This window comes from Netta rufina, assembly GCF_964035555.1.
Source record: "Netta rufina genome assembly, chromosome: 2".
Taxonomy (NCBI): domain Eukaryota; kingdom Metazoa; phylum Chordata; class Aves; order Anseriformes; family Anatidae; genus Netta; species Netta rufina.
This window is the reverse complement of record NC_140124.1, coordinates 62,093,999-62,120,522: the sequence shown is the minus strand read 5'-3', so window position 1 is coordinate 62,120,522 and position 26,524 is coordinate 62,093,999. Positions and strand designations below refer to the sequence as shown.

The 26,524-nt window shown below is 40.1% G+C and overlaps 1 protein-coding gene across 1 annotated transcript in view; it reads right to left on the bottom strand.

Annotated features, from left to right (window-relative positions):
- Positions 1-26,524, bottom strand: part of NPSR1 (neuropeptide S receptor 1) — a gene marked incomplete at both ends in the record, with an annotated part of 62,289 nt that overhangs the window by 6,060 nt on the left and 29,705 nt on the right. Inside the window, 3 exons of the mRNA XM_084281557.1 lie at positions 7,582-7,783; positions 12,837-12,930; positions 13,416-13,519. Coding sequence (XP_084137683.1) covers positions 7,582-7,783; positions 12,837-12,930; positions 13,416-13,519 — 400 coding nt within the window. The remainder of the gene's footprint in view (positions 1-7,581; positions 7,784-12,836; positions 12,931-13,415; positions 13,520-26,524) is intronic.

The following is a 26,524-nucleotide window of genomic DNA, read 5'->3' as shown; positions in this document are numbered from 1 at the left end:
GACTCAGAAGGGAGAGATGGAAATTCAGTGTGCAGACCAGGCTGTGCAGCAGAGCAGTGCTGTATTCACCCAGCAAGGATTTTTCATACATCTGCTGCAGACACCAGCTTGCCTCCCTTAATCCCTTCAAAGATCCAGCATGGCTCCCAGCTGACTTGAACATTTTCCTTTTATCTCCTGGCTTTTCAAGAGCCTGTTTGTTTATCAGCTCGCACACTTGAAAGTTTCTGTGTACTTTGCACTGACAATGGTTGAAAATTCATGTATAATTTCTCCTTTGATTGTTCCAGTGAATCAGAATCTATTATGATGATAATTGTCATTATCTTGAGAAAACTTCAGCCAGCTCCTGCAAGACCTGCTTCTATTTTATCTCCAGACTGCTGTCTCTAGCCTGACCTTTTTATTTGCAGTCAGAACAATATCCCCTCTGATAAAGATCTCTGTGTGTCCAGCAGGACACATTCAGAATTGCCCAAGTACCAGGACAAAGTAGCCCAGCTCTGTACTCAAAATATTCAGACTCTGTCCTGCCAGCCAGGTACCACAAGGATTGGATTACGAAGGCAGGCTCTTCACTTGCTTTCCCTCCTACCCTTGAAATTCTGCCCTCTTGGCTGCAGTCTGGTAAGAGCAGCCCTTTCACAAGACGCAGTTGTACCAACTTTATTTTTCACACACCGGTCAAGCAATGTAGTTCCCGGTCCTAGAATACACTTGATATTTCATATGTAAGATTACACACTGTTCCATTTGAATCCTTATTTTTTAGAAGTCTGGGGGAAACATTAATTCCTTGTTTAATCTGGTGACTCCTACAGTGCTGCCAACATAGTGAATTTGTATTAGTATTTTTGCCTTTGTTCATCTTTCTTTTCTCTATAGCTGGATCTATGGGAATCTGCTTTACTGCAAGGAGACCAGAGGTGGCATAGCAGTGCTCAGGGTGGGTGTCAGGGAAGAGGAGTCACTTGGTTTCCCAGTGACCACAGTTAGGCCTTCATGCCTTCATCTCTCTGGGATTCCAGATGGTATTACTGCCTAATCTCTATTTTCCAAACTTTCCAGAAATGTGTCACCCAAAACTTAGGGTCAAAAAAGGCACCTGTGTGTGTGTGTTTCAAAGCCAAAAAAATCAATAACAAAAAACCCACCCCCAAACTATAACAAAACAAAAGAGCGCTTACAGAACAGAAGTTGTATTTTTATTACAAGAGAAAAGCAGTTTTGTTTTCCCAGAATGGACTTGTAGCTTCTTTCTTTCTGCACAAGGTGGTTGCAGGAAGAAGAGGTGGTCTGTGACATCTTAAAGGGTGGGAACAAATTCCCACTTGATGGTAAATGAAGTGTCAGATGAACAAAGATGTACAGATAAGAGATGGTATTCAGATGAACAGGAGATCCAGATGTCAGGTAATTTTGTGTCTGTTAGTGCTTGGTATTCCAACTCTAAATGGGGATTTTTGGGTGCTATATAAATGTGTTGTAGTCATAATGCATACTGTAATACTGACATATACTGTTTATTGTTATATTATTGAGTTATTGTGGCCTATTATTTTCAAGTAAGGGACTAATGAAAAGGATGAAAGAGATCAGATGTAGTAGTCACATCTGGATGGAAAAAGAAACCAAACCTTTTTGAGAAGGAGTCGTTCAGGCTGTGAAGACCATAGGATAGAAGGGGCATGCTGTTCATATGAAAATGCAATAATTTTTCTATCCCTGATAAGAAGCATATGCATAGAGGTGGTAGAAAAATATAAGAATATGATGTAACTCAGTAAATTAAATGCATTGCACCTCCAAAAACAATTTAGATTGATCTAAATTCTGAAGGAATGAGATGCATGTTCACCTTTGCGTGTTATTAGTTACTGGTGTTAGTTAATTTGACCCCATTGGTAATTTTGGCAGTCTTTGTCCATATGAATAACTAACTTAAGGTATTTCCTAGATCACTTCTGTTTTGGAAAATAAAATGTCGTCTGGTAAAACTACATATTGATATTAACAATCATAAGAATTAAAGATCTACCAGCTCTTTAATTAATTATTATTTTTTTTTTAATATTTGATTACATTGTCATAGCATCCCATAGCATCCAGGCTCAGTATTTCCTAATAAAGTGAACCATTACAATGGCAAAAAGTACACTGAAGCTCCTTGTTAATTGCTTGTATTTATCATCCAGCATTGTTTATTGTTCATCATACTTTAATTGTTCAAAGGGAAGCAGCTGCATTGTGTTTTATGGTAGCTAATTTACAGCACTATTTATCCAAAGACAAAAAGTCTATGTAACTTCATCCAGACAAACCATTGTAGGCATGCGTAATGGGTAACTGAATAGACAGGCAGATATTAGAACATATGTGTAAGATCTAGACTTTTTTGTTTTGAAATGGAAATTGCAGGCAAAATGATTGTGCTCATTGAATCAAGCTCAAAATAAGACCTTTGATATTTTTATTAATATATATTTTTTTCATTTTATTTGATTTAATTCAGATAAATACTTTTCATTTCATCTACTCATCTTTTCATTGTGATGCCATAATTTTAGTTCCATATTTTTCCTTTCAGCTGATTTTTTTTTCCTTTCTGACTATTTTTCTTCCACTCCAAAACAAATGTTCTCTTTGGAGTTTTGATTTTAAACAGCAAATGAACTTTTTTTTCCCCTCCATGCTTTAAGAGGAACTTCTGCTTGTTTTTTGTAACTTGAATTTGGGTTTATATTAGATGAATGTCTAGATATTGCATTTATCATGTTAAAATACAGAGAACATATTTGACTTTCATGAAAAAAAAAAGCTAAAAAGAACAATCCCTTATAGACTCTGACTTTCTGAATATCCAAGTGACAAAACACGATTATGTTTTGGCACCGACCAGAGAGTAATGATGTAGAACAGAAGCCCAGTAACTTTCCTGTCTCCCCATTGCAGAACCAGAGAGGCCAGGTGCAAACCCTTGCAGGAGGGAAATCTGTAATCTTGATCTGACCCATGTTTAGTGGTGCCACAGAGGTATTTGAGTATCACAGGTATCATTCTGAGATATGATTCACATTTCATGGTGCAGGAGAAATGGCTTTGGTTGTTACTGATGACACCTGTCCCTGAATAGGTGAGAACAAATTAGGCAGGTGGCCTAATTTATTTTTCTGAGCAGTCTGTTTTTTTGGAAGCTTAACAGTATTAACTGCAGGAAAAAAAAAAAAAAAAAAAAAAAAAAAAAGGTGGTAGAGTAGCCCAAATAAGAGGCTTCCCTCTTATTTAGAGCCACATCTTTAAGCGCTATAAGGAAGAACATGATGCAAGATATTTGGCTCTCTCTGAACAAAACTAAAGAAGAGGAGTGGAACTTTAATATGAAAACAACAAATGCTCTCCCCGATTCTCAACTCTCAAAGATAACCATGTACTTGGGTTGAAAATCTCATTAGTGCTTTTCATTCCCTTTCCATTATTCAGATCTTGTTCATTTGTATTACAATTGGGTTAAAAATTCCTCACAAAACCACAAGCTGTTTGATCACTGATTGCTCTAGTTATGAAGAAGTGGTGGTGAGAACAGAAGTCTCTAGTATGGAAATTTTTCAGGACTGTTGTAGGACTGTATTTTGTTCACAGATTGCCTTTTTATATATATATTTAAAAAATAATAATAAAAGGGAGATTGTTGTTTTCTTGTGGTTCATGTTTTGGCCTGGATTCTATAGGGTTTGCTCACGTAGTGTCTGGGGAGTTTGCTCACCAGTGGAAGGGATGTCTGGGCTGAATATAAAGGTTGTCAGCTAAATATTGTATCCCTTGTGCCTCAGTGTTACAAACGATGCAGCTCTAGTGAGATACTGACTGTGCCAGGAACATGTGAAATCAGCTCTGTGGAGAGCTGGAGGATGATGAGAGCAGTTTAAAAGATAATGGTACCTGGGTTATAGCAACAGAAAACTGTGCAGCCAGAGCATCAGATCAGTGTGGAATTAATTTCTGTAGCTGAAAAGTAAGGTTTTATCCTTTGTATGCACTTTGGATGGACCATGCCAGAAAATCTGCTGCTGTGGGTGAACTGTTTTGCTCTGGAGGTGAGGCTTTCTGCAGACACAGGTGGCAGAACTAATTAAGAATTAACTCTGCCAGACAGTGTCCCATATTGCATTGGGCAACCACTGTGCAGTTAGGTCAGAGTACTTCAGAAGAGAAAATAAAGGAGCTGTGTAAGCAAATTGAGTTATTGCAGAAAAGGTGTGCAGCCTGCACTGTAAAGCTTTGCTTCCTCACTAAGCACTTGACTGCTGCCTTATTCACAATAAATTAATATTTCATATATGAATTCATTTTATATATTAATTTAATATGAATAAACCTGCTTCTTAGAAACTGTTACTTGACTTTTCAGTTGCACATTTGTGGATCATCTCTCCATTGTCACATTACAGCTTTATTCTTTGTAACATCTTCACCTAAAGACCACTAAATTCAGAAACCACAAAATGCCTTCCTCTCTTGACTAAATAACACCTCTCATTTGTATAATTAATCTTTCAACAGAGTGATGCACATCCGCTACATCCAGACATTGTGTCTGTCCTCTCTCTCGCTCACCCCTCTGAAACCATGTTTAGTTTGAGACCAGTCTGAAAGAGCATCTGGAGGTATGTGGTGGAACAGGGCTTTTGCAGAGAAATGGAGTCCCTGCAGACATTAATGTCAGTTCCTGCTGCTCTTTAGCTGCAAACTGCACATCAGAATATTTATATGCTGCAGTCATATTAGGTGGATCAGTTTTAAACCTCTGGACTGACAAATGATTTTAAAGAAATAGGTGGTGTCTCTTGAGGCTGCATTAGCAGCAGTCCTGAGATGTGTCAGATGGGATGTTGCAACCTTTACTTGTATGCTTGGATATCCAAAACTTGAAAACATGGTCTTAAAAATAGCCACTTCTTTCTGAACTGTGTGCTATTTGTTCACAATGCTTCTGCTGATGATCATCTGATGATCATCCTCTTTTTCTATGGCTGTAGAAATTCCTCTCTATTCTGAAGGACATAATATAATTGACAACAAATAAATGGCCATAAAGCATCCTTCCATGGCCCACCTGCTTCCGTTCTCCTAGTATCCAGCACCACTTAAGACCTGTCAAAAATTGTTCTTCTTGCTGGCAGGGAGGTGGGAGAGCCTGTGCTGATGTACCCTGAATCAGAGACGTGTTTGAACCAGGAGCAGGCTCTGCCCCATGACCCTGAGGCCAGTGTTTGAGGTTCCTGCCCTGCAATAACCTTCTCATGTGGAAGTCACTTAAGGTTAAAGCTGCAGAAATTTTAGGGTGTTTTATTTGTCTCTTAGCTGTCAGGGCAATCTTACGAAATGCTGGCTTCACTGTCTTTCCCTTTCCCCTCATGTCTTCATCACCTTCTTGCTTCTGGGGATTTACAGTAAGTCAAGTCACACATTTCTGGCAGGGAGGAGAGGGAGTGTAATGTCAGCAAATCAGAAAAAAAGAAAAAAATGTTGCTACGTAGCTTGCCTGTCACTGGCAAAAAGAAAAAAATAATAAAAAAAAAATGGCGCCTTTATACTCCATTTAAAGAAGGGTTGGCTGTCATAGAAAATGTATGGATCTGTAAGTCTGAGTATGAAAGAGATGTTTTACACACCTGTGGAATGATAGATAAGTTGTCAGGCTGCTGGCCTTTTCCCTGAAACACTTAAGATGCTGGGTATAATTTCCTGCTCGCTAACTGTTTAAAAATTTCAAAACAAATCTCCTCCAGAAATAATAGCCAGCCTCAAAGTTTTCTGGCATTATTGCTTTTACCATTAGATTAGAGTTTGGGTGTGTGTTTGTGTTTATTCTTTCTGCCCACAGTAACAGGCTGCAGATTCACCCATATTTTTTCTTATTCCCAAGAACACTTTTTGGTTTATTTAGAACTAGTCAGGCTTTAAGATACAGGAAAAAAAAATACAGAGAAATGATCCTGTCTAAGAACAAAGAGCAGTTGGATAACCGAGAAGCTGTTTTTCTCTATTCTATGATGCCCATTCTTTAAGGAGAAATTTTAATGACCTTGTTCTTTGTGCATTCTGCACAAAAATGGAAAGTTTAGCAAACTGATGTATTATCATCAGTATAAGCAAAATATAGAAGTCATCCCTTCTCTTTAGGGATCAACACTGGTCAATGTTGAAACCATACTAAAAAGTCAGGTAGATGAATTCAAGCACCATAATTTCCTTGTTCCCATGTTTTTGGTTCTATCAGAGATAAATTTGTTTCTGTTAGAAGCTGCAGAACTTAATCTCTATGATTAAACTTCACAAAACTTAAAGGTATCACCCAACTGGAAAGGAACTAAAACTATGGAACAGTTTTTAATATTTACCTTATGTAGCTTGTCCTGTCATCACCTAGAAAAGACCAGCATCCCCCCTGCTCCCACCTGAAGTGTTAATGAGCAAGAATCTAATAGAGACTTGGTGATCTTGAAGGTCTTTTCTAACCTAGATGATTCCATGAGACTCATGCTGGAAGTCTCAGACCCACTGGAAAAGCAGAATTATCAAGAGAGATGTCTGACAAGCATGCAAACAGAGCTTCTCTCTCATAGCCCAAGTAGTTGTCACCAAAAAAAAGGTGTCACCAAAAAAGAAGGCAGAAAAAAAAGGAGTCCCAGCAAGTCACCTTTACCACTAAGAAGAAGAGATTGACATAAAGAAATTCGATCAGAACCTTGCTACTGAAAGAGAACATAAGGGAAAGAGAGGTGAGGAATATGTCTTCAGTGGGAGCACAAATTACTGCCACCATCAGTCTTTCAAGGCTGTTAGTTACAAAGCTGCACTCCCCTTCCACGAGAGTTTTTGACTGCTCGTTCCAACCGGTAGCTCCTCAGGGCTAGATCATTTTTGTTTAATGTTGACTAATGGCAGCACCCAAGAGGAAGGCAATAAATTCATTGATCACCAAGCACAGTTTGGGATATTGGCTGAGCTCAGTTTAAAAGGAGATTCTGCTGCAGATCACCTTTGTTCAAATTCCCCATTACAGAATGTGAAGAATTTAATTTCTTTGTATTTTAGCAGTGTTTGACAGCTTCAGATGTTTAGGGATTTCTTTCTGACCCCAATGAAGAAACACTCTTTTAGTACTATGAAACTTGAGAGCACTTTAAGTTAATTTCAGTTTAATTAGTCTAAGTGTGGTTTCTGTTCTTTTATTAAAACGATGTTTTGTCATAATAGCTAGATATTCATACTGTATTTATAAAGATATATTTCAAGATATTTCAAGATAATTTCAAAAATGTATTTCAAGCCTGAAGCTGCAGAGATAAGTGGACATACTTAGAGATTCAATCCTTGTTCAGAAAGAATGTTCCCAACTATTAATACTGCATGGAGAGCACCCAGGGCAAGCACAGCGGCCCGTGCATTACATGATGCAAATCGAAGCCGCTATAAAGCAGGTGTTGAAATGAAACCATAATGAATGAGTGAAAATAAAGCATTAGGAAGATTGCATGCTTGACAGCTTTCACCATGCACTCCCACCAGCAGGCTTACCTGATAATGATCAGAGGAATGAAGTACACCAGGAAAGCAACCACCGTCATGTAGGGTATCCAGTAGGAGTCATCGGGCCAGAGAGCCCAGCACTGCACTTCCCCATTGGAGAGCTGCCGTTTCCCAAAAATAATCAGAGTCGGAATTGAAAACAGGAAAGAGAGGCTCCAGGCCACTCCAATAAGAACTTTCGCCTGTCTTTCTGTTCAACAGATTCAAACAGACAGTGTTATTGGGGTTGCCAATGAGGCTGTCCCTTTGAAGCAGAACTGAGAGAAAGGTGGGGAGGAGCAGAGACTGTGTGAAGAAAGGTGTTTTCAGTTAAGCCACTTGGTGCTGAGAAGAGTGCAAGGGAGTGCGGGGGTTCATCTCTTTCTCATGGTAAAAAGTCATTTAGTTATGATCTTTTTTCAAGATTCTTTGGGCCCATTGAATCTGAAATGCTATGGGAAAGGCATGGGTGAGGGTCAGCAAGTCAGAAACCTGAGAAGTAAAATATTCCTCTTGGCCACCAAGGCAACTTTATGAATGAGTGCAGGGGAAGTCAAGCCTGCCCTGATGCACGTTTGTACCTGGGCACAGCAAAACAGAGGTCAGTATGGAGACAGATGGAAAAGAAGGAGCCTTTGTGCTACAGGTAACTGAAGAGGGTTGAGACCAGGAAGGGCTACTTAAAATATACCTGGGTTGGAGTGTACTGGATATACTGGAGGGGGGAAATGTCCTCCTTGGAATGGAAAATTAACATATTGATGTACCTTGCAGGGAGAAAACTCAAAAAATATTCCCTCCCAGGAAATAGAAAATGCATCTGTTTAGGGTGGAAACAAAACTGCACAGCCATCTGCTTTTGACCCCGGCTGAAACTCTACTGCCCCAAGGAGAAGTGATGCTGGAGAGCCCAGGCATGTCCTGCAGTTCCCCATGGCACAGTGGGGACCAAACCCAGCTCCAGCTGATGGACACAAGCCCAACCACACCAAGGGTGGGCAGCTAACTATGCAACAGAGAAACAGGATTGTGGGCTAGTGCTTGAGTGCTCAGCCCTGCTTTGTCTGCCGCAACAGCCATCCACTAAGAGATCCTGCTGGACTTCATGGTGAGGAATGGAAGTTCAGGGATCCCAAAATACCTGGTAGATTTGGGTTACTGTTTCCACCTTTCTTCTGTCCTCCTCTACTGCCAAATAGAGAAAACTGGTAGAAAACCAAATGATGCCCAGTGGCTCCTATGGAATTTTGTAAAAATCAACATATTGGAGCAAAGAGCCCCGAATATTTAATTTTGACAAATATGCATCTTTTGGTAAAATCCTTGTAGCTCTAACTGAAAAGTATGGAGAGGAGTGGCTGATCTATGGATCACCAGTGATTCTCATCAGCAGTTATTCACCCCTCCTTGAGTCATATTGCTAGAGAAACAGATGGGGACAAGTTTTTGATTTGGGAAGCTTTGGTGCTGAAATATTTTATTGTCCTTCTTGTCTAAAAAATACCTGGAGTTGTGTGTGAAATAGAAAATCATTTTAAATTATGCATATCAAGAAGAATGTCTTTTCTTCTTGAAGCTGAAAGAGCAATATGAAAGCATGTGGGAGAAGCATTCAAAAAGTAATTTTATGCTTTATAAAACATCACTTGCAAATATTCATTTATCCTGCTCATCTTAAATGCTACCCACATTCAGCAAAATATGGTCTTGCTAATCCAGGGCTTAAGGGAACTTTGATGACATCCACATAAGGGAGAGGGTTAAATTAAGTTTATAAATATTGCACAAGCAGAGGAGAACCATAAAGTTTCCCAAAGCATAACAGAATAAACTTAGCAAGAGGAATATTAAAAGCTTCACAGAATATCTCCTGGCAGAAAATGCTTTTAGGTGGTGAGGAAGCTACTTAAACAACATGCTACAAGCCTCAATAGGGCCCAAGTGTCTATTTATAAGGGAGAAAGGTCATTCTTGGATAACATACCTTATTTTTTGCACTGTGTAGCTACACCCTTAATTTGAAGTGAAGTGGGCAATTTGTGCTTGGCAAGAGCGTTATTTTATCTACATGTTTTGTAAAACTTTAGCTGCAATGTTCATTTATTCTTTTTTTTAAACATTATTTGTATTTGGTAGAAAATCACCTTGCTAGTCTAAAGGGCTTTACAGGCTACTGGTAGCATAAGGATAGATTTTTTTTTTTATTGGGCTAATGTTAATCATCTGCCTCATAAGCAGTTTTTTTTTATTATTATTTTTATTTTATTTTTGCAAATGCTCTAGTATGTTCCAAATGCTAGCAAATTCTGTAACTAGGGTTATATAAGTTATAGATAGAATAAGTTATAGATGGAATCAAATAAATATCAGCTTTCTAATATTCTGTATAATATTCTACATAATATTCTGTATGATATTCTATTCACCCCGTCAGTATTTTCCTCTAAACATAATATTGCTCTTTATATGGAGAGTTTTCATTGCTGGAATGGTCAAGATGAACATCCAGCATTAGCAGGAATCTGTCACAAGCTCTTGTACTCTCCTAATGGGCCTGTTCATGTCCCCTTCCCTTTTGCTTCTTCCATCTGTATATTGCAGCAGTGTTTTTTATGCACATCTGTCTGTTCTCAGCTCCATGTGGAGGAGAAGCACCTTCTGGGGGGAGTTTTGCTTCCTACTGCCACCCTGCTGCAATCCTTTCACCAAGAAAGTGCTATTTTAAAATTAGTTTTTAAGTCTGGAGAGAGTTGTTATGATCTCAATGATCTAGTGGACTGGAGCCTTCGCACCCCAAAGCCGTGCAAGGGACAGTTTCTACCTATTTGGGTTCTTTTATTTAAGCAGTTTTGTTGTCTCCTGCTTGTTAGCTTGCACACTACTTATGTATATCTTTTCAGTATATGAAATGTCTTCTGCCATAACTTCTCACTTTCTTTACTCTTCGATCTTGATTTATTTATTTATTTATTTTAACGAGCTTCTTTATTGTTGAACAAGATGTTGAAAAGTGTTGGAATTAGAAACTGTAGTTCTTCCCTATCCTGTGCTTTCTGTGGTCATGTGTGTATTTGCAAAGTGAGTATAAAATATTTAACCATTTTATCTCCTTAGAAGCCAAGAAAAATATAATTTCATTGAAATGTTTTTTATAAAATAACTCATGGCTAGTAATTAAACACATGTATGTATTTAAAATTATTTGACATTTTCTAAACAAAACGATGGACTTTTTTTTTTTTTTTTCCCTGAAATGATATTTCAAGGTTACATTATTTCTAAACAGAGTAAAGAGAAACAACTCTTTTGTTTCTTGACTGAAGGATTTTGGGGGATGAGCATTTGATTTTGGACAGAATATACAAGTGTCATTTTCCAGTAGTTGACTCAGAATGGTTTTTAGCATTTCTTTGCATCATTACCAATGACAAAGTCTTGTAATTCTCTTTGTTCTCCATTTGCAAGACAGCTGAGAGCTGCACACATGGCACCTCTGCTAGGAACAGCCAGGTGCAAAAGGCTAGTGTATATACATATATATTTCAAGAAGTCTCTGTGGTACATATGCCTCCTTAGATCATTGTTTTGCATTTACCACTGCCTCCTTTTTCCCATTGAAGATATGCAGGTAGCTGCATGATCTTCGCTCCATGAAAGACATCTGTTGGTGGCACCAGCCCTGCTGGAGGCAGACGGTGCTCATCAAGTCCCCTCTTGCCTCCTGGCATGCCAGATCTTAGCAAATCACCCTGAACCACTTGGGCTCCAGTAAAGGTGATAAAGGGAAGAAGGCATGCTTGTTAATCCTCCTAGGCTTATTATCCCTTTGCTCAGCTCCTGTACGCCCCATGTTGACCAGGTATCTTTGGCTGGAGGAATAGTGCAAAGAGCATTTTTGCACACCATGGGGCACAGAAAGAGTGACCCGCACTGTAGTGGGGCAGGATGAGGTTTGCAATCTCTGAGGATTGCATCCCACCAAGTGTAGGAAGAGTCTGATGGAGAAGAAAACCCTCTTCCAGTACGGGAAAAAGAAAAAGAGCTATTGCATGCAATTTGTTCTTTAACCTTTACCAAATTTTCCATGGCAGCAACAACAACAAAAGTTCATGGATCAACATCAAAATGGCTGGCAAAATGTACTGAAAAAATTCTTTACTAAGCCCAGGAAGTAATTTAACAATGTTACTTTTCTCCTGTGGTGCCCGAAGAAGAAATAACAGTGGGTCTGTCCGGTAGCTAGCCCTGCTCTGCCAGCAGCCAGTGTTTCAGGTGGTTTATGAACCTTCCCCAGCCCAAGGCTGTGGGAGCTGCAGAGCAAATTGCATCCAAAAGCCCACTGATATAAAAACTTGGTATCAATCCTCCCCGCTTTGAAAAAGTCAGTCCACATGCTGGGGAATATTAGGTTGAACTTCACTCAAGTATTTGAAGTTTTCAGGCCTTAGAATCTGCCAGAGCTGCACCACTGCCTGGGCTGTGATGGATTCATAGATTTTTAAGGCCAAAGAGGACCATTATTCTGATCCCCTGAATAGAGCAGACTGTCAAAAGTCATCATTACTCAGAAACAAAAATAATATTTCTGTCTGATTGCAATGCATCTTCGAGCCACCATGGCTCTCGTAACTGTACCCCTTCCACCTCACCTGCTATTAATATTTTTCACTCAGTGCAGCATTCTTAAATTCAGACTTTAAGCTCTGTAGGAAAGAACTCACATTCTTTAAATTGTATTGCTAAGCAGACAAGGTGTATTTGAGTGCTGCAAAAATAACAGATGGAATTTTAAAACAGAATAAATATCCTAACTTATTTGCTATAATTTTTAAAGTTCTCTTATCGCAGTCATATCAATTCTCAATACTATATAGCCTCTATCCATTTTTTTTTTTTTCACATGAATAAATAGGTAATATAGTTGTATCTCCTAGAGACAGTCTAGCTGTACAAGGGATACCTTTTTGCCCATAATACTTTCCTCAAAATGCTGGAAGATAACGAAACCCCTGTACTTTTTAAAATGTCATTTCATTCTTCACTAACACAAAGCTTATAAAAAACTGCTGAGGGCTAAGTGCAGCTTTATACATATTGAAGCCACAACTCTTTTGCCATTTGGAGAAATGTAGCGGAGTCCAAATATTGCTACAGCAGGAATAAATAATTCATGGCACAAGGTTAATAATTTTGAAAACTTTCCTAGAAAAATGAAACTAGCCAATACTATCCACAGCAACAGCAAGGCATGGAAATTCTCCTACCTCCTTGCATGAACTTCATTGGATAAACTATGGCATGATACCGGTCTATGCTTAGTGACACGAGGACATACGTTGAAGCATACAGGAGGACCACCTGGGGCAGAAGGTATAGAAGACAGAAATGAGACACATTTATTGCAGAAAATAACACTGATCTAGGGATATTGTAGGAATATATGAAAGCTTTTGCGGGAAAAAAAATAAAAAGGAGAGGAGAGGAGAGGAGAGGAGAGGAGAGGAGAGGAGAGGAGAGGAGAGGAGAGGAGAGGAGAGGAGAGGAGAGGAGAGGAGAGGAGAGGAGAGGAGAGGAGAGGAGAGGAGAGGAGAGGAGAGGAGAGGAGAGGAGAGGAGAGGAGAGGAGAGGAGAGATATTTTCACCTCGATCTTTTTCTGGTCTACAAAATTTAAAGGATTTAATATATTTTAATTAATAATGTTTAAAATTTAAATGAATACCTTTAGCATTCAGTGTTTCTGATGCTAGCAAAATGTCTGTACAGCATTTTGTTTGGGTTTATTGCTGTGGGGACACAAAGCCATGTGAGCTTGGGTGTGTAGCGGAGCATGTGGTTTCTGTACCTGTAAGTAGCGGACGACTCTGCAAACGATATCAGGAGCCATGAAATCTCCCGTGTAGCGCCAGATGATGTCAGTCATTATGTTTATGAGTCCCGTGAATGAATCTGTAAAGGAAAGCCACAGAAACTATGTGAAAAGAAATGCACACAAGGTGCAGTTTAGTCATGGAGGCAGGGAGGACCCTTGGGAAATAGCAGCTCCCCCAGCCTTGAGGGGGATGCTCAAGGATCTGGGAAAACCAGAGAAAGCACTGGAAGTTTGGTGCTTTTTTGGTCTCATTCTCTTAATTTGAAGCCTATCCATTTGGATAGACAAAGTGAGACTGGTGTAAGTGTCAGAGCCTGCAGCTGTGGTTGTGGTGCAGTCAGGGGAGGACTTGTCACTGCCACTGGGGTTGTGGCTCGGGATGGCTGGCATTTAAAGCAGGCCAGATGAGCTGCACCCCAAAAGTGCTTTTTTCTTTCCATTGCTTATAAAAGAATGAAGTGACCGTCTGAGAGGGCTTCAACAGCACTAGGCTGGATGTGGATCCTGGTCTACACTGGCATGTCTACTGAAGATGCCTAAAATTAATTGAGATCAGTTCACCCTTAAATAGTGACTTGCTTTTTGTGAGTGGAACTACTTAACAAATCACCCATGGGCACTACTCCCCTGTATACCAACATGTTGCAGGTCTTTCCACAAAGATGTGGAGGGCTTGATCCTGCAGCATACCAGATATATGTTCTTCTAGCTCACCGCCTCCTGCTAAGACCCCTGAGCTTTTCCATGAGGAGTGGATAAAGTATGACATTGGGAAGCTGTAAGTTAGTGCTTAAGTGTATGGGCTTGTTCTCAGCTGTACCAAATATTGAACTACCTAATGTCTGTTTTCCTTCACTTTTTATTTCAATGCAAAAAGAAATATGTACCCTATGTGAAAGCACCCAGGGTGAAATCCAAATGCTGCTGAAATTAGCTGGAGTTTTGTAAGGATTTTATTTGCAAACTTAATTATTTAATAACTAAGCCCACCCTGTCAGCTTAAAGTTAACCTACTTATGTCTGTACTTCTCCTGCAGTCCTCATGCACCAAAATGAACACACCTCAGGCCACCTTTAATTGTTTAAGGAGATCAGAGGAGATATTCCAGTCTTTGTTCTGCTACTTATTGAACAAATGAGCACTTACAGCAATGCAAGTTGTACAAAGGGATTGCAAAAGCTGTTATTGCTCTTGTGCATATTGGCAATATTAAGTCTTGTACTTAAAAGCAGAATAATAAAATCTCTTTCCCTTTAGGACAGGATAAATGTTTTGAGTGCTATACATAGACACAATGGTGCATCAGTGTAATGTTGTGCTGCTTACAGTAACACAACACGTTGCTCTTCTTGGACAAGCTAACACAAAGGAAAGGCGCAGGCTGGGAAAATATTTTGTGCAATTTGTGAGGAAAACAAAACAAAACAAAATAGCTTCAATCCACATTAAAAAAAAAAAAAAAGAGCAGTGAGGTAAAATGTTTCATTCTGATACCACCATTTTGCACATTTGAGAACTGTCTGTAAAGTTTTATATAATTATATATCATAATTAATCCTCATATCAGAGCATTTTGGTTTGAAATGTATGGTTTTGGAAACCATACATTTCAAAAATTTCAAAACTTTTTTTTCAAATTTTTTTTTCAAATAGTTAATTGTTTGAACCAGTATTTTCATGCAAACAGGTGTGGTTTTGCCAAAATGTGTCTATTTTAATCCCTTTGAAATTCCAGAAATTCACACGTATAACTGGAAATTGAGATATCAACTTAATGCTTTAGAAGCAATGATCTGTTTTGCTTCATTGGAAAACTAAGATTTTATTTTTTCCTGTATCAGTAATCTTTCATCTCCTTTTTCATGCACTCTTAATTTAATACGAAATAAGAGCAGAAATATTATCGCTGATGCAAGTGAACACAATATTTCCCTACTCGTGGCTTTATCTTATGGCAATTATTTCAATATCTTTCAATTAATTGTTGTTTTTTCTTTCCTCTCCCAGTATTTCCTAATGCCATTTTCTCTCCCTTCTCTCTTCCCCTGCCTCCAGCAGGAGGCTGGGTCAAGGATGACCTCCAGAAGTTCCCTCCAACCATCATTTCCACGTTCTCAATTCTCACACCTGCTAAAGGCAGCAGAAAATCCTGTTTTGAAACCATACCTTAAATTTTGCTCATTGATTAGAGTCATGGAGGCAAGGTTGTTTCTCAAGGATGGTTGCTTCTCTAATGAGTATTACTGGCTTTAAGATTTTATTGGTGTCTGTAGATGTACGTGTCTGTAATTAAGGTGGTCTTTTGAAAAAAACACAGGGTTTTAAAGGGGAAGCATTTTAAAGTGAAATGTATTCTCTAGCAGTGGTTCAAACTCAGCTCTTTCCCTCTCCTTACTCCTGAATTATTGATTCATATTCTTTCTCTCCAGTAATGAAATATTCATCAATTCAAAGTAATACACATCAATAGAAGTTCACCTCAGGATATCCCCCAGTTTTTGACAGTCTGAGCATCTGCCAAGCAGGCAGTAAATGGGGGCTCAGCTCCCCTGGGGAGGAGGAGGATGAGCAGTCTGCTCTTCCACCTTCCCATCTCAGCACTCTCTAGGGAACAGGGAGGCAGAAGAGAAGGCTGTCTTCTCACCTCTCTCTTCTCACCAGCGTTTTGTTGTCCCTTTCTGACGCACTTGGGAAGTGCCTTGGAGATGCATGAAGGGCCGGCATCCTGGTGGTCTCTGGGAGGCTGGCTGTGATGCTGCCCAAAATCTCACTTCCAGCTAATGCCTATCTCAGCTGTTCAGTTTGCATCCTGAGTGTGTGTTTTAAACTGCAGGCGGTCCCTACTTCTCTGGCTCATTTCATGGAGCAAGTGAATGAGCTTTCACTTACAAATGATGCCTGAAGGTGCTCTCCACCTCACATGCCATGCAGCTGCCAGCCAGCACTGAGACTATGGGGGGAATTACCCTGCTGAAGTGAACCCCCTGCATGCTCAGTGTGGATGTCAGCTCCATCTCCTTCACTCTACAGATCTGATCCAGCTGCACTGCAGCAGCTGCCAGTGTAATAGCGATAGACTTAAGTACTTTAAAGACAACTCAAAACTCTCTTTCCCTTTAGAGCCCTTGAGCGGGGTTTTCAGGTGACTGCAGAGGCTTTTTAAGCAAGGTTTAAACTTCCCAGCTGCCTTGTGCTGTCAGCTGAAGCTCCTCACATCCAGTGGTGTGATTTCAGAATACTTTGTGCTGGGTTTCCGAGTCTCTGGGAAGCGCTCGGTAGGCACTTGGCAGAGTACATGTCCCCGGGCACAGCACACTTCTGTGTGCCAAAGCAGATGCAGCCATCTGTGCGCGCACACCAAATTAGTCTGAGTTCTCAATTCCCTTTAATTATGGAAACATGCTCCCACATAACATCCTCATGCCCTCTGCACTACCAAGTACTGGGCCACTTTTTCCCTACCATTTTTTCTAACACCTCCATTATTCACTCTCTACCCAGCTAACTGATTACCCCTATACCAAGCATACATGTGAGCTCCACTCATAACAGCACCATATTCGCTTCTGACCCTAAATGTGCCATTCGTCCTTTTCTTGCTTTCTGTGTCCTCCTCCCTGCAGTACTACAACTACCCGTTTTATTAGTGGTTTAGGCAATGAATGTACTGGACATTATTCTTATGGGTCATCACAGCCATGATAATTAGGCTTCATATTTTCCATACCTTCACAGCATTGCTTTAGCCTTCACATACAGCCTAAATCTGCCAGTGCTATACATCTGAGACACAGATCATGAATTGCCAGCAGAGCTTTAGTCACTGGTGGATGAGTCCTCCTCACCCACGTATCATCTCAGACGCAATTACAGTCATGATCATGATGTCTGGAAAATCCTTATCTATCATGTTAAGTGCTTTTGTTACAGGTTAGTGTTTAGCTGACGTCTAGTGTTTAGACGTCAGCTATTTCACTTATGTGGTCTCAGCAGATCACAAGTTCATCTCAAGGTATGTCACTGGAGTACATAACTGACATCCAAAATGGTAAAAGCTGGGTATCAGGAACCAACGTAGCCAATACTTCATCCTAAATCTCAGTGTCCCTGTTGCTGATAATTTTCTCACTGATCCCCACTGAGCTGGTAGCTTGCTCCTTAGGTACCTGTGTTCTCTTATTGATCTTTCATTTCCCAGGCCGAAGGACACCAACCTCTTTCCTAAAAACAGCAGTGGTCAGCCTTCATTCATAACTATGTGTGAGTTTGTCATTGCCACTGTTTTCTTAATACTTTTTTTTTTTTTAACCTAGAGTTGTTGTTTGTACTGTGGTTCTCTGCATGCAATTCTAGGCAAGAGTGTGACTACAGGTTCATTTAATTCCTCAGAAAAACAGGAGAAAAATCAATTAATGACATATATCCTCTTGATAGAAAATAAAAAATACCAGCAAGTGATAATTTTGGACTTTTAACATGATCCAAAAGTGTAGTCACAAAATTATGCAGACAGAATGTTTCCTTGCTAAAGAGAAGACAACAGCAGTAATGTGATGGGGACAGTAGCCGTTTGCTGTTGAGAGGAGGTGGAGTTTCCAAAAACATGATTTAAAAGAAAAATTCCATGAGACTTCAGTAATGAGAAAAAGTAGAGGGAGGCAAGCAGGGAGCAGAGATGGATTTGCCTGAGGTACAGAGGGAAGAAAAAGGGTCTGTGGGGTTTCGCACACACAGGGGCTGTGGGGTTTCTCACACACCAGGCAGGTCTGCAGCCCCTCAGCTCTCTCCTCCCCATCACCACCATGGCCACAGCCAGTCCTCCAAGGCACAACTTGTACCTGCTTTATGAATCTGCCAGTGTTTCTAAAAGCAGCTTTTAACCAGCAATTATTAAAAAGACCAAGAAGCAGTCTGTTGTTCCTCGAGGAGGCTGAACCACACTGAACATAGTGCTTCAGCATCTGAGAAATTTGGCAGGTGCTGAAACCAGCTGTGAAAATCCTAAAGACCTGTTCTTACCCAAGTCTCTCTTGTAGTCAGTAAAATCCATTTGGATTTTTCTGGGTATAACTGAATGTGAGACCTTGCCTCTTTGCATTTGAGTGTGGGAGCCACTTGATTTATGAGGTGATTGCATGTGCTTGTGTGTTGGGCACTGCCTCGTGTGCCTGAAGAGTATAAAAACGTGAAAATACAGCACTGCCCTTGGAGTGACAAATTTGAATGCAGGTTTGCTATCATTTTGAGTGAGACAAATTTTCATAGCAAAAAAACCTCCACTGAGATAGAAGTCCATTATGGAAAACAAATAGAGGTAATTAGCAATCTAGCATGGGAATACGGACATGTTACAACTGTCCCAGTTAATCTTTTTATAGAAATTCATTGAATTGATGGCATTGCCCAAGGGATATACCTTGTGCAGACTTCAGGATATTTCTTTCATTACAACCAAAGAGTTTAAAACAAAATTCTGTGCTAGCGAGGCTGCAAGAAAATCCCTCCATCATTTGATTATTACTGCTGACACCACTCTTCCCTTAAGTCATTTCCCTTAAAGATGCTGGATGTTTTTCCTGTCAGAAGTGGGGAGCAGATTGTTGGTAAGCTGCCATGGGTTAAAATGCTCCACATGTCATTTCAGCCACAAGTTGATCTTTCTTCCCCTGATGAGAGCAGTCTCTTTTAAGGTGGATGTGGAGATCCATGACTTTTTGGTGAAGCCAGTAGCTAGTGCCTCTTGCTGAAATTTCATTCCTCTTTTCATGTAATTTACTGAGTGTTCCTCATTGTAGCATGGTAGGATGTTTTGTTGCTTTATTGACAGTACCAGACTGCAGAAGGCACAGCAGCAGTATGGCTTGTAACACAGGTTCCTCCTCAGGGCTGAGCACTGGCTCATTTTCTGGGGACATCACCATGTGTTCCCATCACCTTCCTATCCCCAAAGAGAATTGGAGGCAGCATTTTCCTAGCCCTTGCCTGCCACTCTATGGAGTGATAGGCCCTTAAAAACAAAAATGCTTTAGAAATGAACCCTAGTGCAGCAATAGGGACCTGTCTGTGATTTCTGAAGGGACGAGGCAGCTATTGCCAGGCAGAGCCCTGTTTCACAGCAGCCATCACTGCTCTGCCATGCCCACTCTGTATCACATTGCCTGACATGCAGCCAGCAGTAAGACAGCATGCTGTGAACTTGCCTTGCAAGCCAGAAAAGCCTCTTTTTTTTTCTTTTTTCTCTTTCTTTCTTTCTTTCTTTCTTTCTTTCTTTCTTTCTTTCTTTCTTTCTTTCTTTCTTTCTTTCTTTCTTTCTTTCTTTCTTTCTTTCTTTCTTTCTTTCTTTCTTTCTTTCTTTCTTTCTTTCTTCTTTCTTTCTTTCTTTCTTTTCTTTCTTTTCTTTTCTTTTCTTTTCTTTTCTTTTCTTTTCTTTTCTTTTCTTTTCTTTTCTTTTCTTTTCTTTTCTTTTCTTTTCTTTTCTTTTCTTTTCTTTTCTTTTCTTTTCTTTTCTTTTCTTTTCTTTTCTTTTCTTTTCTTTTCTTTTCTTTTCTTTTCTTTTCTTTTCTTTTCTTTTCTTTTCTTTTCTTTTTCATGGCTAGGGGTGCAAACAATTTAAAATCAAGGTACTTAGGAGTCCTGAAACTGCAGGTTGGCCCCAGCATACCTGAAGGACAAAGCACAGGAGAGGCAGCAGGCTCTGGGCACCTTTAAGACAAGACACCTGTAAGATACCCAAAAGACACTTTTTAAAATGCCTTTGCCCAGTTTTGCAGGCCCCCCACCAGCACTGCAGAGCTTTTGGGCACAGGATGGTGCTTTTTGTGGGCAATCAGCAAGCTCTTTGCTCATCTGTGGTGCTTGCACTCCTACAGGCAAGTGGCAGACACGGTGTGTGATGCACTGCTACAGCATGTTCTCTGCTTAAGGCCTGGAGCAGAACACAAAATATAAGAGATGAAACATAACCCACTTGAAAACCTTTGAGAGGGAGTCTGTTCAGTTACAGCTATGCAGATTTTTTTTTCAGTGACAGAAGTGATGTTTTGAGGTTTTCTTTCTTTTTCTCTTTTTGTCTCATAGGAAGTGACAGAAAGTTTTGCTGTAGTGGGTGAGCATTTTATTTATTTATTGCATTTCTAACATTTCTGCTCTGAGGTCCCCCACCCTCAAGATAAGGCAGGCAGGATGCTGTAAGGATGCACACAGTAAAGCTTCAGCCTTGCCCCTGGGCTCATCCAGGTTAAATGATAAAGGGCTGAGACAAGCTCTTAGGGCACAACATCAACCTTAAAGAAATGGCACTTACAAGAGCCAGAGAGCAGATCCCTGACAATTCAAATGCAGTGTGCTGCATATGTGAAGGGCATTAAGGTTTTGTGTAATTTGTCTTTTTTAATAAATCTCTTCCTAGCTTTCCTTCCAACCCCACTTCCCACAGCTGACAGAAGGCTGGATTGAACCAGCAGTGCTGCTAGGGGGATTTGTGTGGAGCATGGCACCTGGTAAGACTGTGTACAGTGAACAAGAAGGAGGACTTGGCTCATCGTACAAGGTCATCCATGTCTGCAGTGGTTTTAGGCACTCAGAAAACCCGGTTCCTCACACAAGGGTGAAGAACTGAATTGAGGACTGAATGGAGAAGGGAGTTGTGCAGAGCACATGAAGTTGAGAGCTTCAACCAAGTCCCCACTTCCTTCTTGTGTGACTTATGCATGTGTAGCCTATGAGGTCACACAATATTTTGTTCAGTGGGAAGTTCTGCACAAAGGGAGGAATTTATTCGAGTGGAACACACAGCGTCATCTGAATGTATTTCCACACTGGGATGTGAGCAGTGAACAAAATTGTGGCAGCCATTTATGCCGTAGGTAATGACAAACATTGCAAACACCTTCAAGTTTTGTGTTTTATTGGGTCCTTTCAGAATGTCTGTAGGTTTTGAAGTAGGAATCAAGCATCTGCCTAGATAAATGAACATAAGACTGATGCATGCCTGACTGTCGAAGTCACAGTTAAGCAAGAACAACTGTTTGATCACAAGTATTTAGCTGTTGGGAAAGTGTATTTCAAATTCAACCCATTCATTTAACTCCCCTTCTTTCCTTCAGGCAAGGCAGAACAGGTAGAAGGAGTAAAAGCAGCAGGAGGAAAAAAAATCATGAATATAGGATGTTGGTCTTGGTTAACGAAAATGCAGAAGATAACGTCCTACAGATCATCTTGTCTCACCTATGCACTGGAAAATAAAAAATGAAAACTGGAAAAATGGAAAACTTCTAAAAGGACACAGAAATTACACAGTTTGTAATTAGTCGACTCTTCATTTATTTCAAGTGATTATTGTACCTCTAACATTTTCCGTGAGAAGTGTTCTTTCTAGGATAACACGTACCAAACAAGTCAATTTTAATTCTGTCCTTCCCCAGTGTCTTCTACATATATTCATTTGTTATTTCCTCTGTAGCCCCATTATTGGTAATTTTTGGCAATGTTTTACCTCAAGTATTTTAAGGACTGCTTATCCATATCTTGATCACAACAGCAGCTGTGTGATTTTTCTCATCTAAAAATTGTGGACTCTCCAGGTAAAGATTTCTGTTGATGTAATTCAGGCATTCTGGTCCCCATTACAATCACTGAACATGAGCACTTATAATCCTTTCCTACTGTCTCAGATATTGTTGATGTAGCTGCTTTAGTCTAAGTTGGTATGGTAAAGGTAAAGCCTTCTTTTCTTCCTCACATCAAACTGTAAATCAGATTGCCATGATGTTGAGGCAGTGATGTTGCAAGCTGTAGCTCAATTTTTGTCTAACCGTAGGCTTGCAATTACAAAGCAGTGGGACAATATTCGTTCTCATTTTTGTACCTGCTTTGTCTCCCCTGGTGTCTGCTGATAACATGAACAAAAACATACGAGTAAGCTTCCCTGGAGGATTGCCTTGTAAAATCATCATGTGGAAAGGGCAGCACATGAAAAATGAATGCTGAACTGCTTTCCATTAAAAGTATTGCAATGCCAGAACACAATGAAGATTGTTTAACATGCAGTCTGGATCTCAGTCCTATAACTGGACTCAACTTGGCCGTAGTGGACTTATGAGCTTTAGGATTTATTACAACAAATAAGTCTCCATGATGCCATGTGATATCTTGGATGTGAATTCCATAAATCCTGTTAAACTTTATAATCATATGTTAACCAGCCATGCAATGAAGTTAGAGGAAGTAACAAAAGTCCCTTAATACATGCCAGCCTAAGTTGTACAAATTGTCAGACAGTGTTCTGTCCTACCATCCTCTAGAAAGATGGGGAAAAGCCAGTCTAAAGACAGCTTCAGAAAATTAAATAAATATCACTACTTTAAAATGCAAGAAGGGGATAGTAAAAAAAGCCTATATGTTTTCAGTGCTTTCTAGTGCATGTAATGTTTTTCTTTTTTCCTTTCCTTTCCTTTCCTTTCCTTTCCTTTCCTTTCCTTTCCTTTCCTTTCCTTTCCTTTCCTTTCCTTTCCTTTCCTTTCCTTTCCTTTCCTTTCCTTTCCTTTCCTTTCCTTTCCTTTCCTTTCCTGTCCTCTCCTTTCCTGTCCTCTCCTTTCCCGTCCTCTCCTCTCCTTTCCCTTCCTCTCCTCTCCTCTCCTCTCCTCTCCTCTCCTCTCCTCTCCTCTCCTCTCCTCTCCTCTCCTCTCCTCTCCTCTCCTCTCCTCTCCTCTCCTCTCCTCTCCTCTCCTCTCCTCTCCTCTCCTCTCCTCTCCTCTCCTCTCCTCTCCTCTCCTCTCCTCTCCTCTCCTCTCCTCTCCTCTCCTCTCCTCTCCTCTCCTCTCCTCTCCTCTCCTCTCCTCTCCTCTCCTCTCCTCTCCTCTCCTCTCCAGTATAATTTCTGTTAGAACTAGAAATGCTGCAGTACAGATGCTTGACTCAAAGATGTTAGTATTATATTTGTACATTTAATGTCAAAAATGAATATCATGTCTTTTAACTGAAGCTAATGAGATCCTAAATTATAATTTTGAGGAAAGCATCATTATTGCAGCCACACTGCTGGCAGCACTGCTGAAATACACATTGTGCAGTCCTCTCTCTCAACATCTGCCACCAGCATACGAAGATGCCAGGTAGAATACTCTACACACCTACCTTAATTTAGCAACAGATATCAAACCTTCATGTAGAGTAACTACAAAATTAACATCCCCTCTGTCAGATGACAATCGTTTTATACTTTCAGCAGGGAATCAAACAGCAATCCATAGGAATTACAGGCAACTGGGCAACTCAGAAATAAATAAATAAATAAACCCACTTTACTCCTTAACGCTAAAACATTGGACCCAAGGGATTACACACTTTGGCTGCAAGCAGCTTTTTTTGAAAACAAAAACAAATGCAGCACAACTGTCATTAGGATTTGAATGTCTAAAGCAGGCTGAAAGTAGGAAAACCGTAATCAGTCCATCAGGACCACAGAACAATTCTGTAGCTGTCAAAACAAGAATTAAGCCTTCCTATAAACCAGCATAAATTGACACAGCAAAAGCAGACTGCTGCCAATGTAAAAAAAAATATATACATAGTTCAGTCTGTTGGCAGCTGAATGTATCTACAAAGCATATTCAAGTCTACCACAGGGACATGTGAAAGGTTATCAAAACATCAGCCATCCTAATATCTGGTTTTGCTCTGGGGCCCCAAAGTAAACCCTGAGCCTACTTCTTGCCCTTCTTTTTTCCCTGTACCACACCGTGTGCACCAAATGTGGCAGAAATATAAAAACAACTATTTTCATTGCACTCTGTCTTGTCCAAAAATTGTGTTGTTTTGAAGACTGTCATTTATGAAAAGGAGCACTGAAGACCAACTGATTGCTAGACAGACTTACCAGTGCTCCTAATTCCTTTTTCCCAAAGCACGTTACTTATTTAACACCCTTGAGACATGCTCAGAACTATGTTTAAACAGAACCAGTTTTCCACCAGTGTCAAGAGCCTTTGGATGAGATGTGGTTTGTGGTTTGAGGGCTAGGCCTACCAGGAATTTGATTGAGGTTGCAATCCCAGTCCAAAGTGATTCCCCAGCATGCTGAAAACATACAAGTAATCAGTCTTTTCAAAATGTCCACCTTCTCTTCCTGACCAAAAAGGTCAGGGTATGTTTGAGATGAATATCCAGAGGGTTAGGTTCTCCCTGCATATAATTCAGTGAGACAGTTGAGTGTAAAGAGTGCAAACAAACAGCTCATTTAAACTGCAAAAACAATTTACTTGTGCCTTTTGCTAATCTTAGTCAGTGGCATCCTGGCAAAGTTCATCTGAAATTGGAATGTTTTCTGAAAGAGTAAATATATTTATTTACAATTCACACTGAAAACATAACTCTGGGAAAAGCTTGATGCGGTTCAACGTGACTTTCCCCAGTTCTGGGGCAAAGAATGGTCAGCCGGGGGGGGATGTGAATATTTTTTTGCCACCTTCTAAGGGAAAAAAAGCAACATAAACAACAGACTATAAATTCAGCAAGCCATTGAATGTATGCAGTCACTGTCTTTTTGAGAATATTTTCTGCAAAGTATTGTGGAAAAATTGTATGTTGAAAACAATATTAACTTGCAACAGCACTTATTTGAAAATATATTGGTGTACTAATGAGTGGGAGTTTAAGGATATGGAAATAAGTCTGAAAACACACAATGCTATCTTGCAAGAGCAGGTAGGCCATTTGTTTGTGATATTTCAGGATGATCAAGTTAGTCCTGAGCAAGAGCAAAATAATTTGTTTGTGACATTATCTGTGCACAATGAGGTCCAATAAAAGAACTCATAAACATTTTCTTCTTCAGATCCCTTCAGATTTATATTGACATTATAAACCACAGAAGTGAAGCATAGAGTTATTTAAAAGCATACCTGTAAGAGATATAGTTTTAGAAGCACTGCTTCACTGCTTTTTATTTTTTATTTTTTTGGATGGATCCTGTTGAATTGATTTTTTTTCCCAGTCTATTCATATTAGCTGTGTAGATTGTTCACAAAATTGCAATTGTGTATTGTAATTTCACTTTGATCACAGTCATTTTCTTTCTTGTGTTATCCAAGCTGTCTTCTAAAAAATAGAGCAGTAATGGTATGCAGCAATGGATACTGAACTGCTCGCAAATCACTCAGGCAGCTCATAGAAACATTATTAAAAGGCAAATGCCCTTTGTGCTCCTAACTTCTAAACTACACAAGCTGAAGTGCTTTAATATGTCTAACGCATCGTAATACATTGAGATGTGCTCTGCTGGAGTTAGTACCATGGCTTTCCAGCTGACAGCTTTTCCTCTCCTGTCAGTCACTGGCTGGATTTGACTCTGACTTCAGTTCATGATGTCGGTTAGATGTCTCAGTGTGGTTTGCTGGGAAGCTTAGTGACAGGAATGTGGCACGTATAATTTTCCTGGAGTAATTTCTCACCTCTTGCAGAAAGATCCTGTTCAGAGTGTACTGAAGTGTCTCCCTGGTACCAGCGAGTGTCCTCCCAAGCCATGGGGACTAGAAATGTCCCATCCTGGGAAGATGTCCTGGCTCACTGTCTAATGTGAACTTTCTCCCAGAGCTGGGCATGCTGCTTTAGTTTGTGGATGCATTAAACAGCCTTTTTCCCCTCTCCTGATGTCATCCCCTGATCAGCGGTGTCCATGAATGTAACATTCAGACATCATGTGAGTTTAATCTTTTACCTAGAGAACTGGGAGCTCATCTGAAGATGTGCATACTCCTAAAATCAGATCCTGTGCAGCTGCCCTACAGCTTTCCCTGTGTAGAGGAGATCAACAATGCTGGCCACAGCTTTTGAAAGCTGAATGTGCATTGCCAACCCTCACAGGGTGCTGAGAACTCTTTCCATCGTGGCAGCTGCCCTGGGTTTGGTATATTTGGTTCCTCATTGTTGCTTTTGTTTACTGGAAAGTTACCTTGTCAGGCCAAGGCAGGAACTCGTACACGGCCATTAGTGATCTGAAATGGCCACAGGTGTGCTTGTAGGGAGTGAAGAAGCTTATCCTTGTTGTCTGAAGGACTTCTTGTCTCTTTTCTATTCGCTGGGC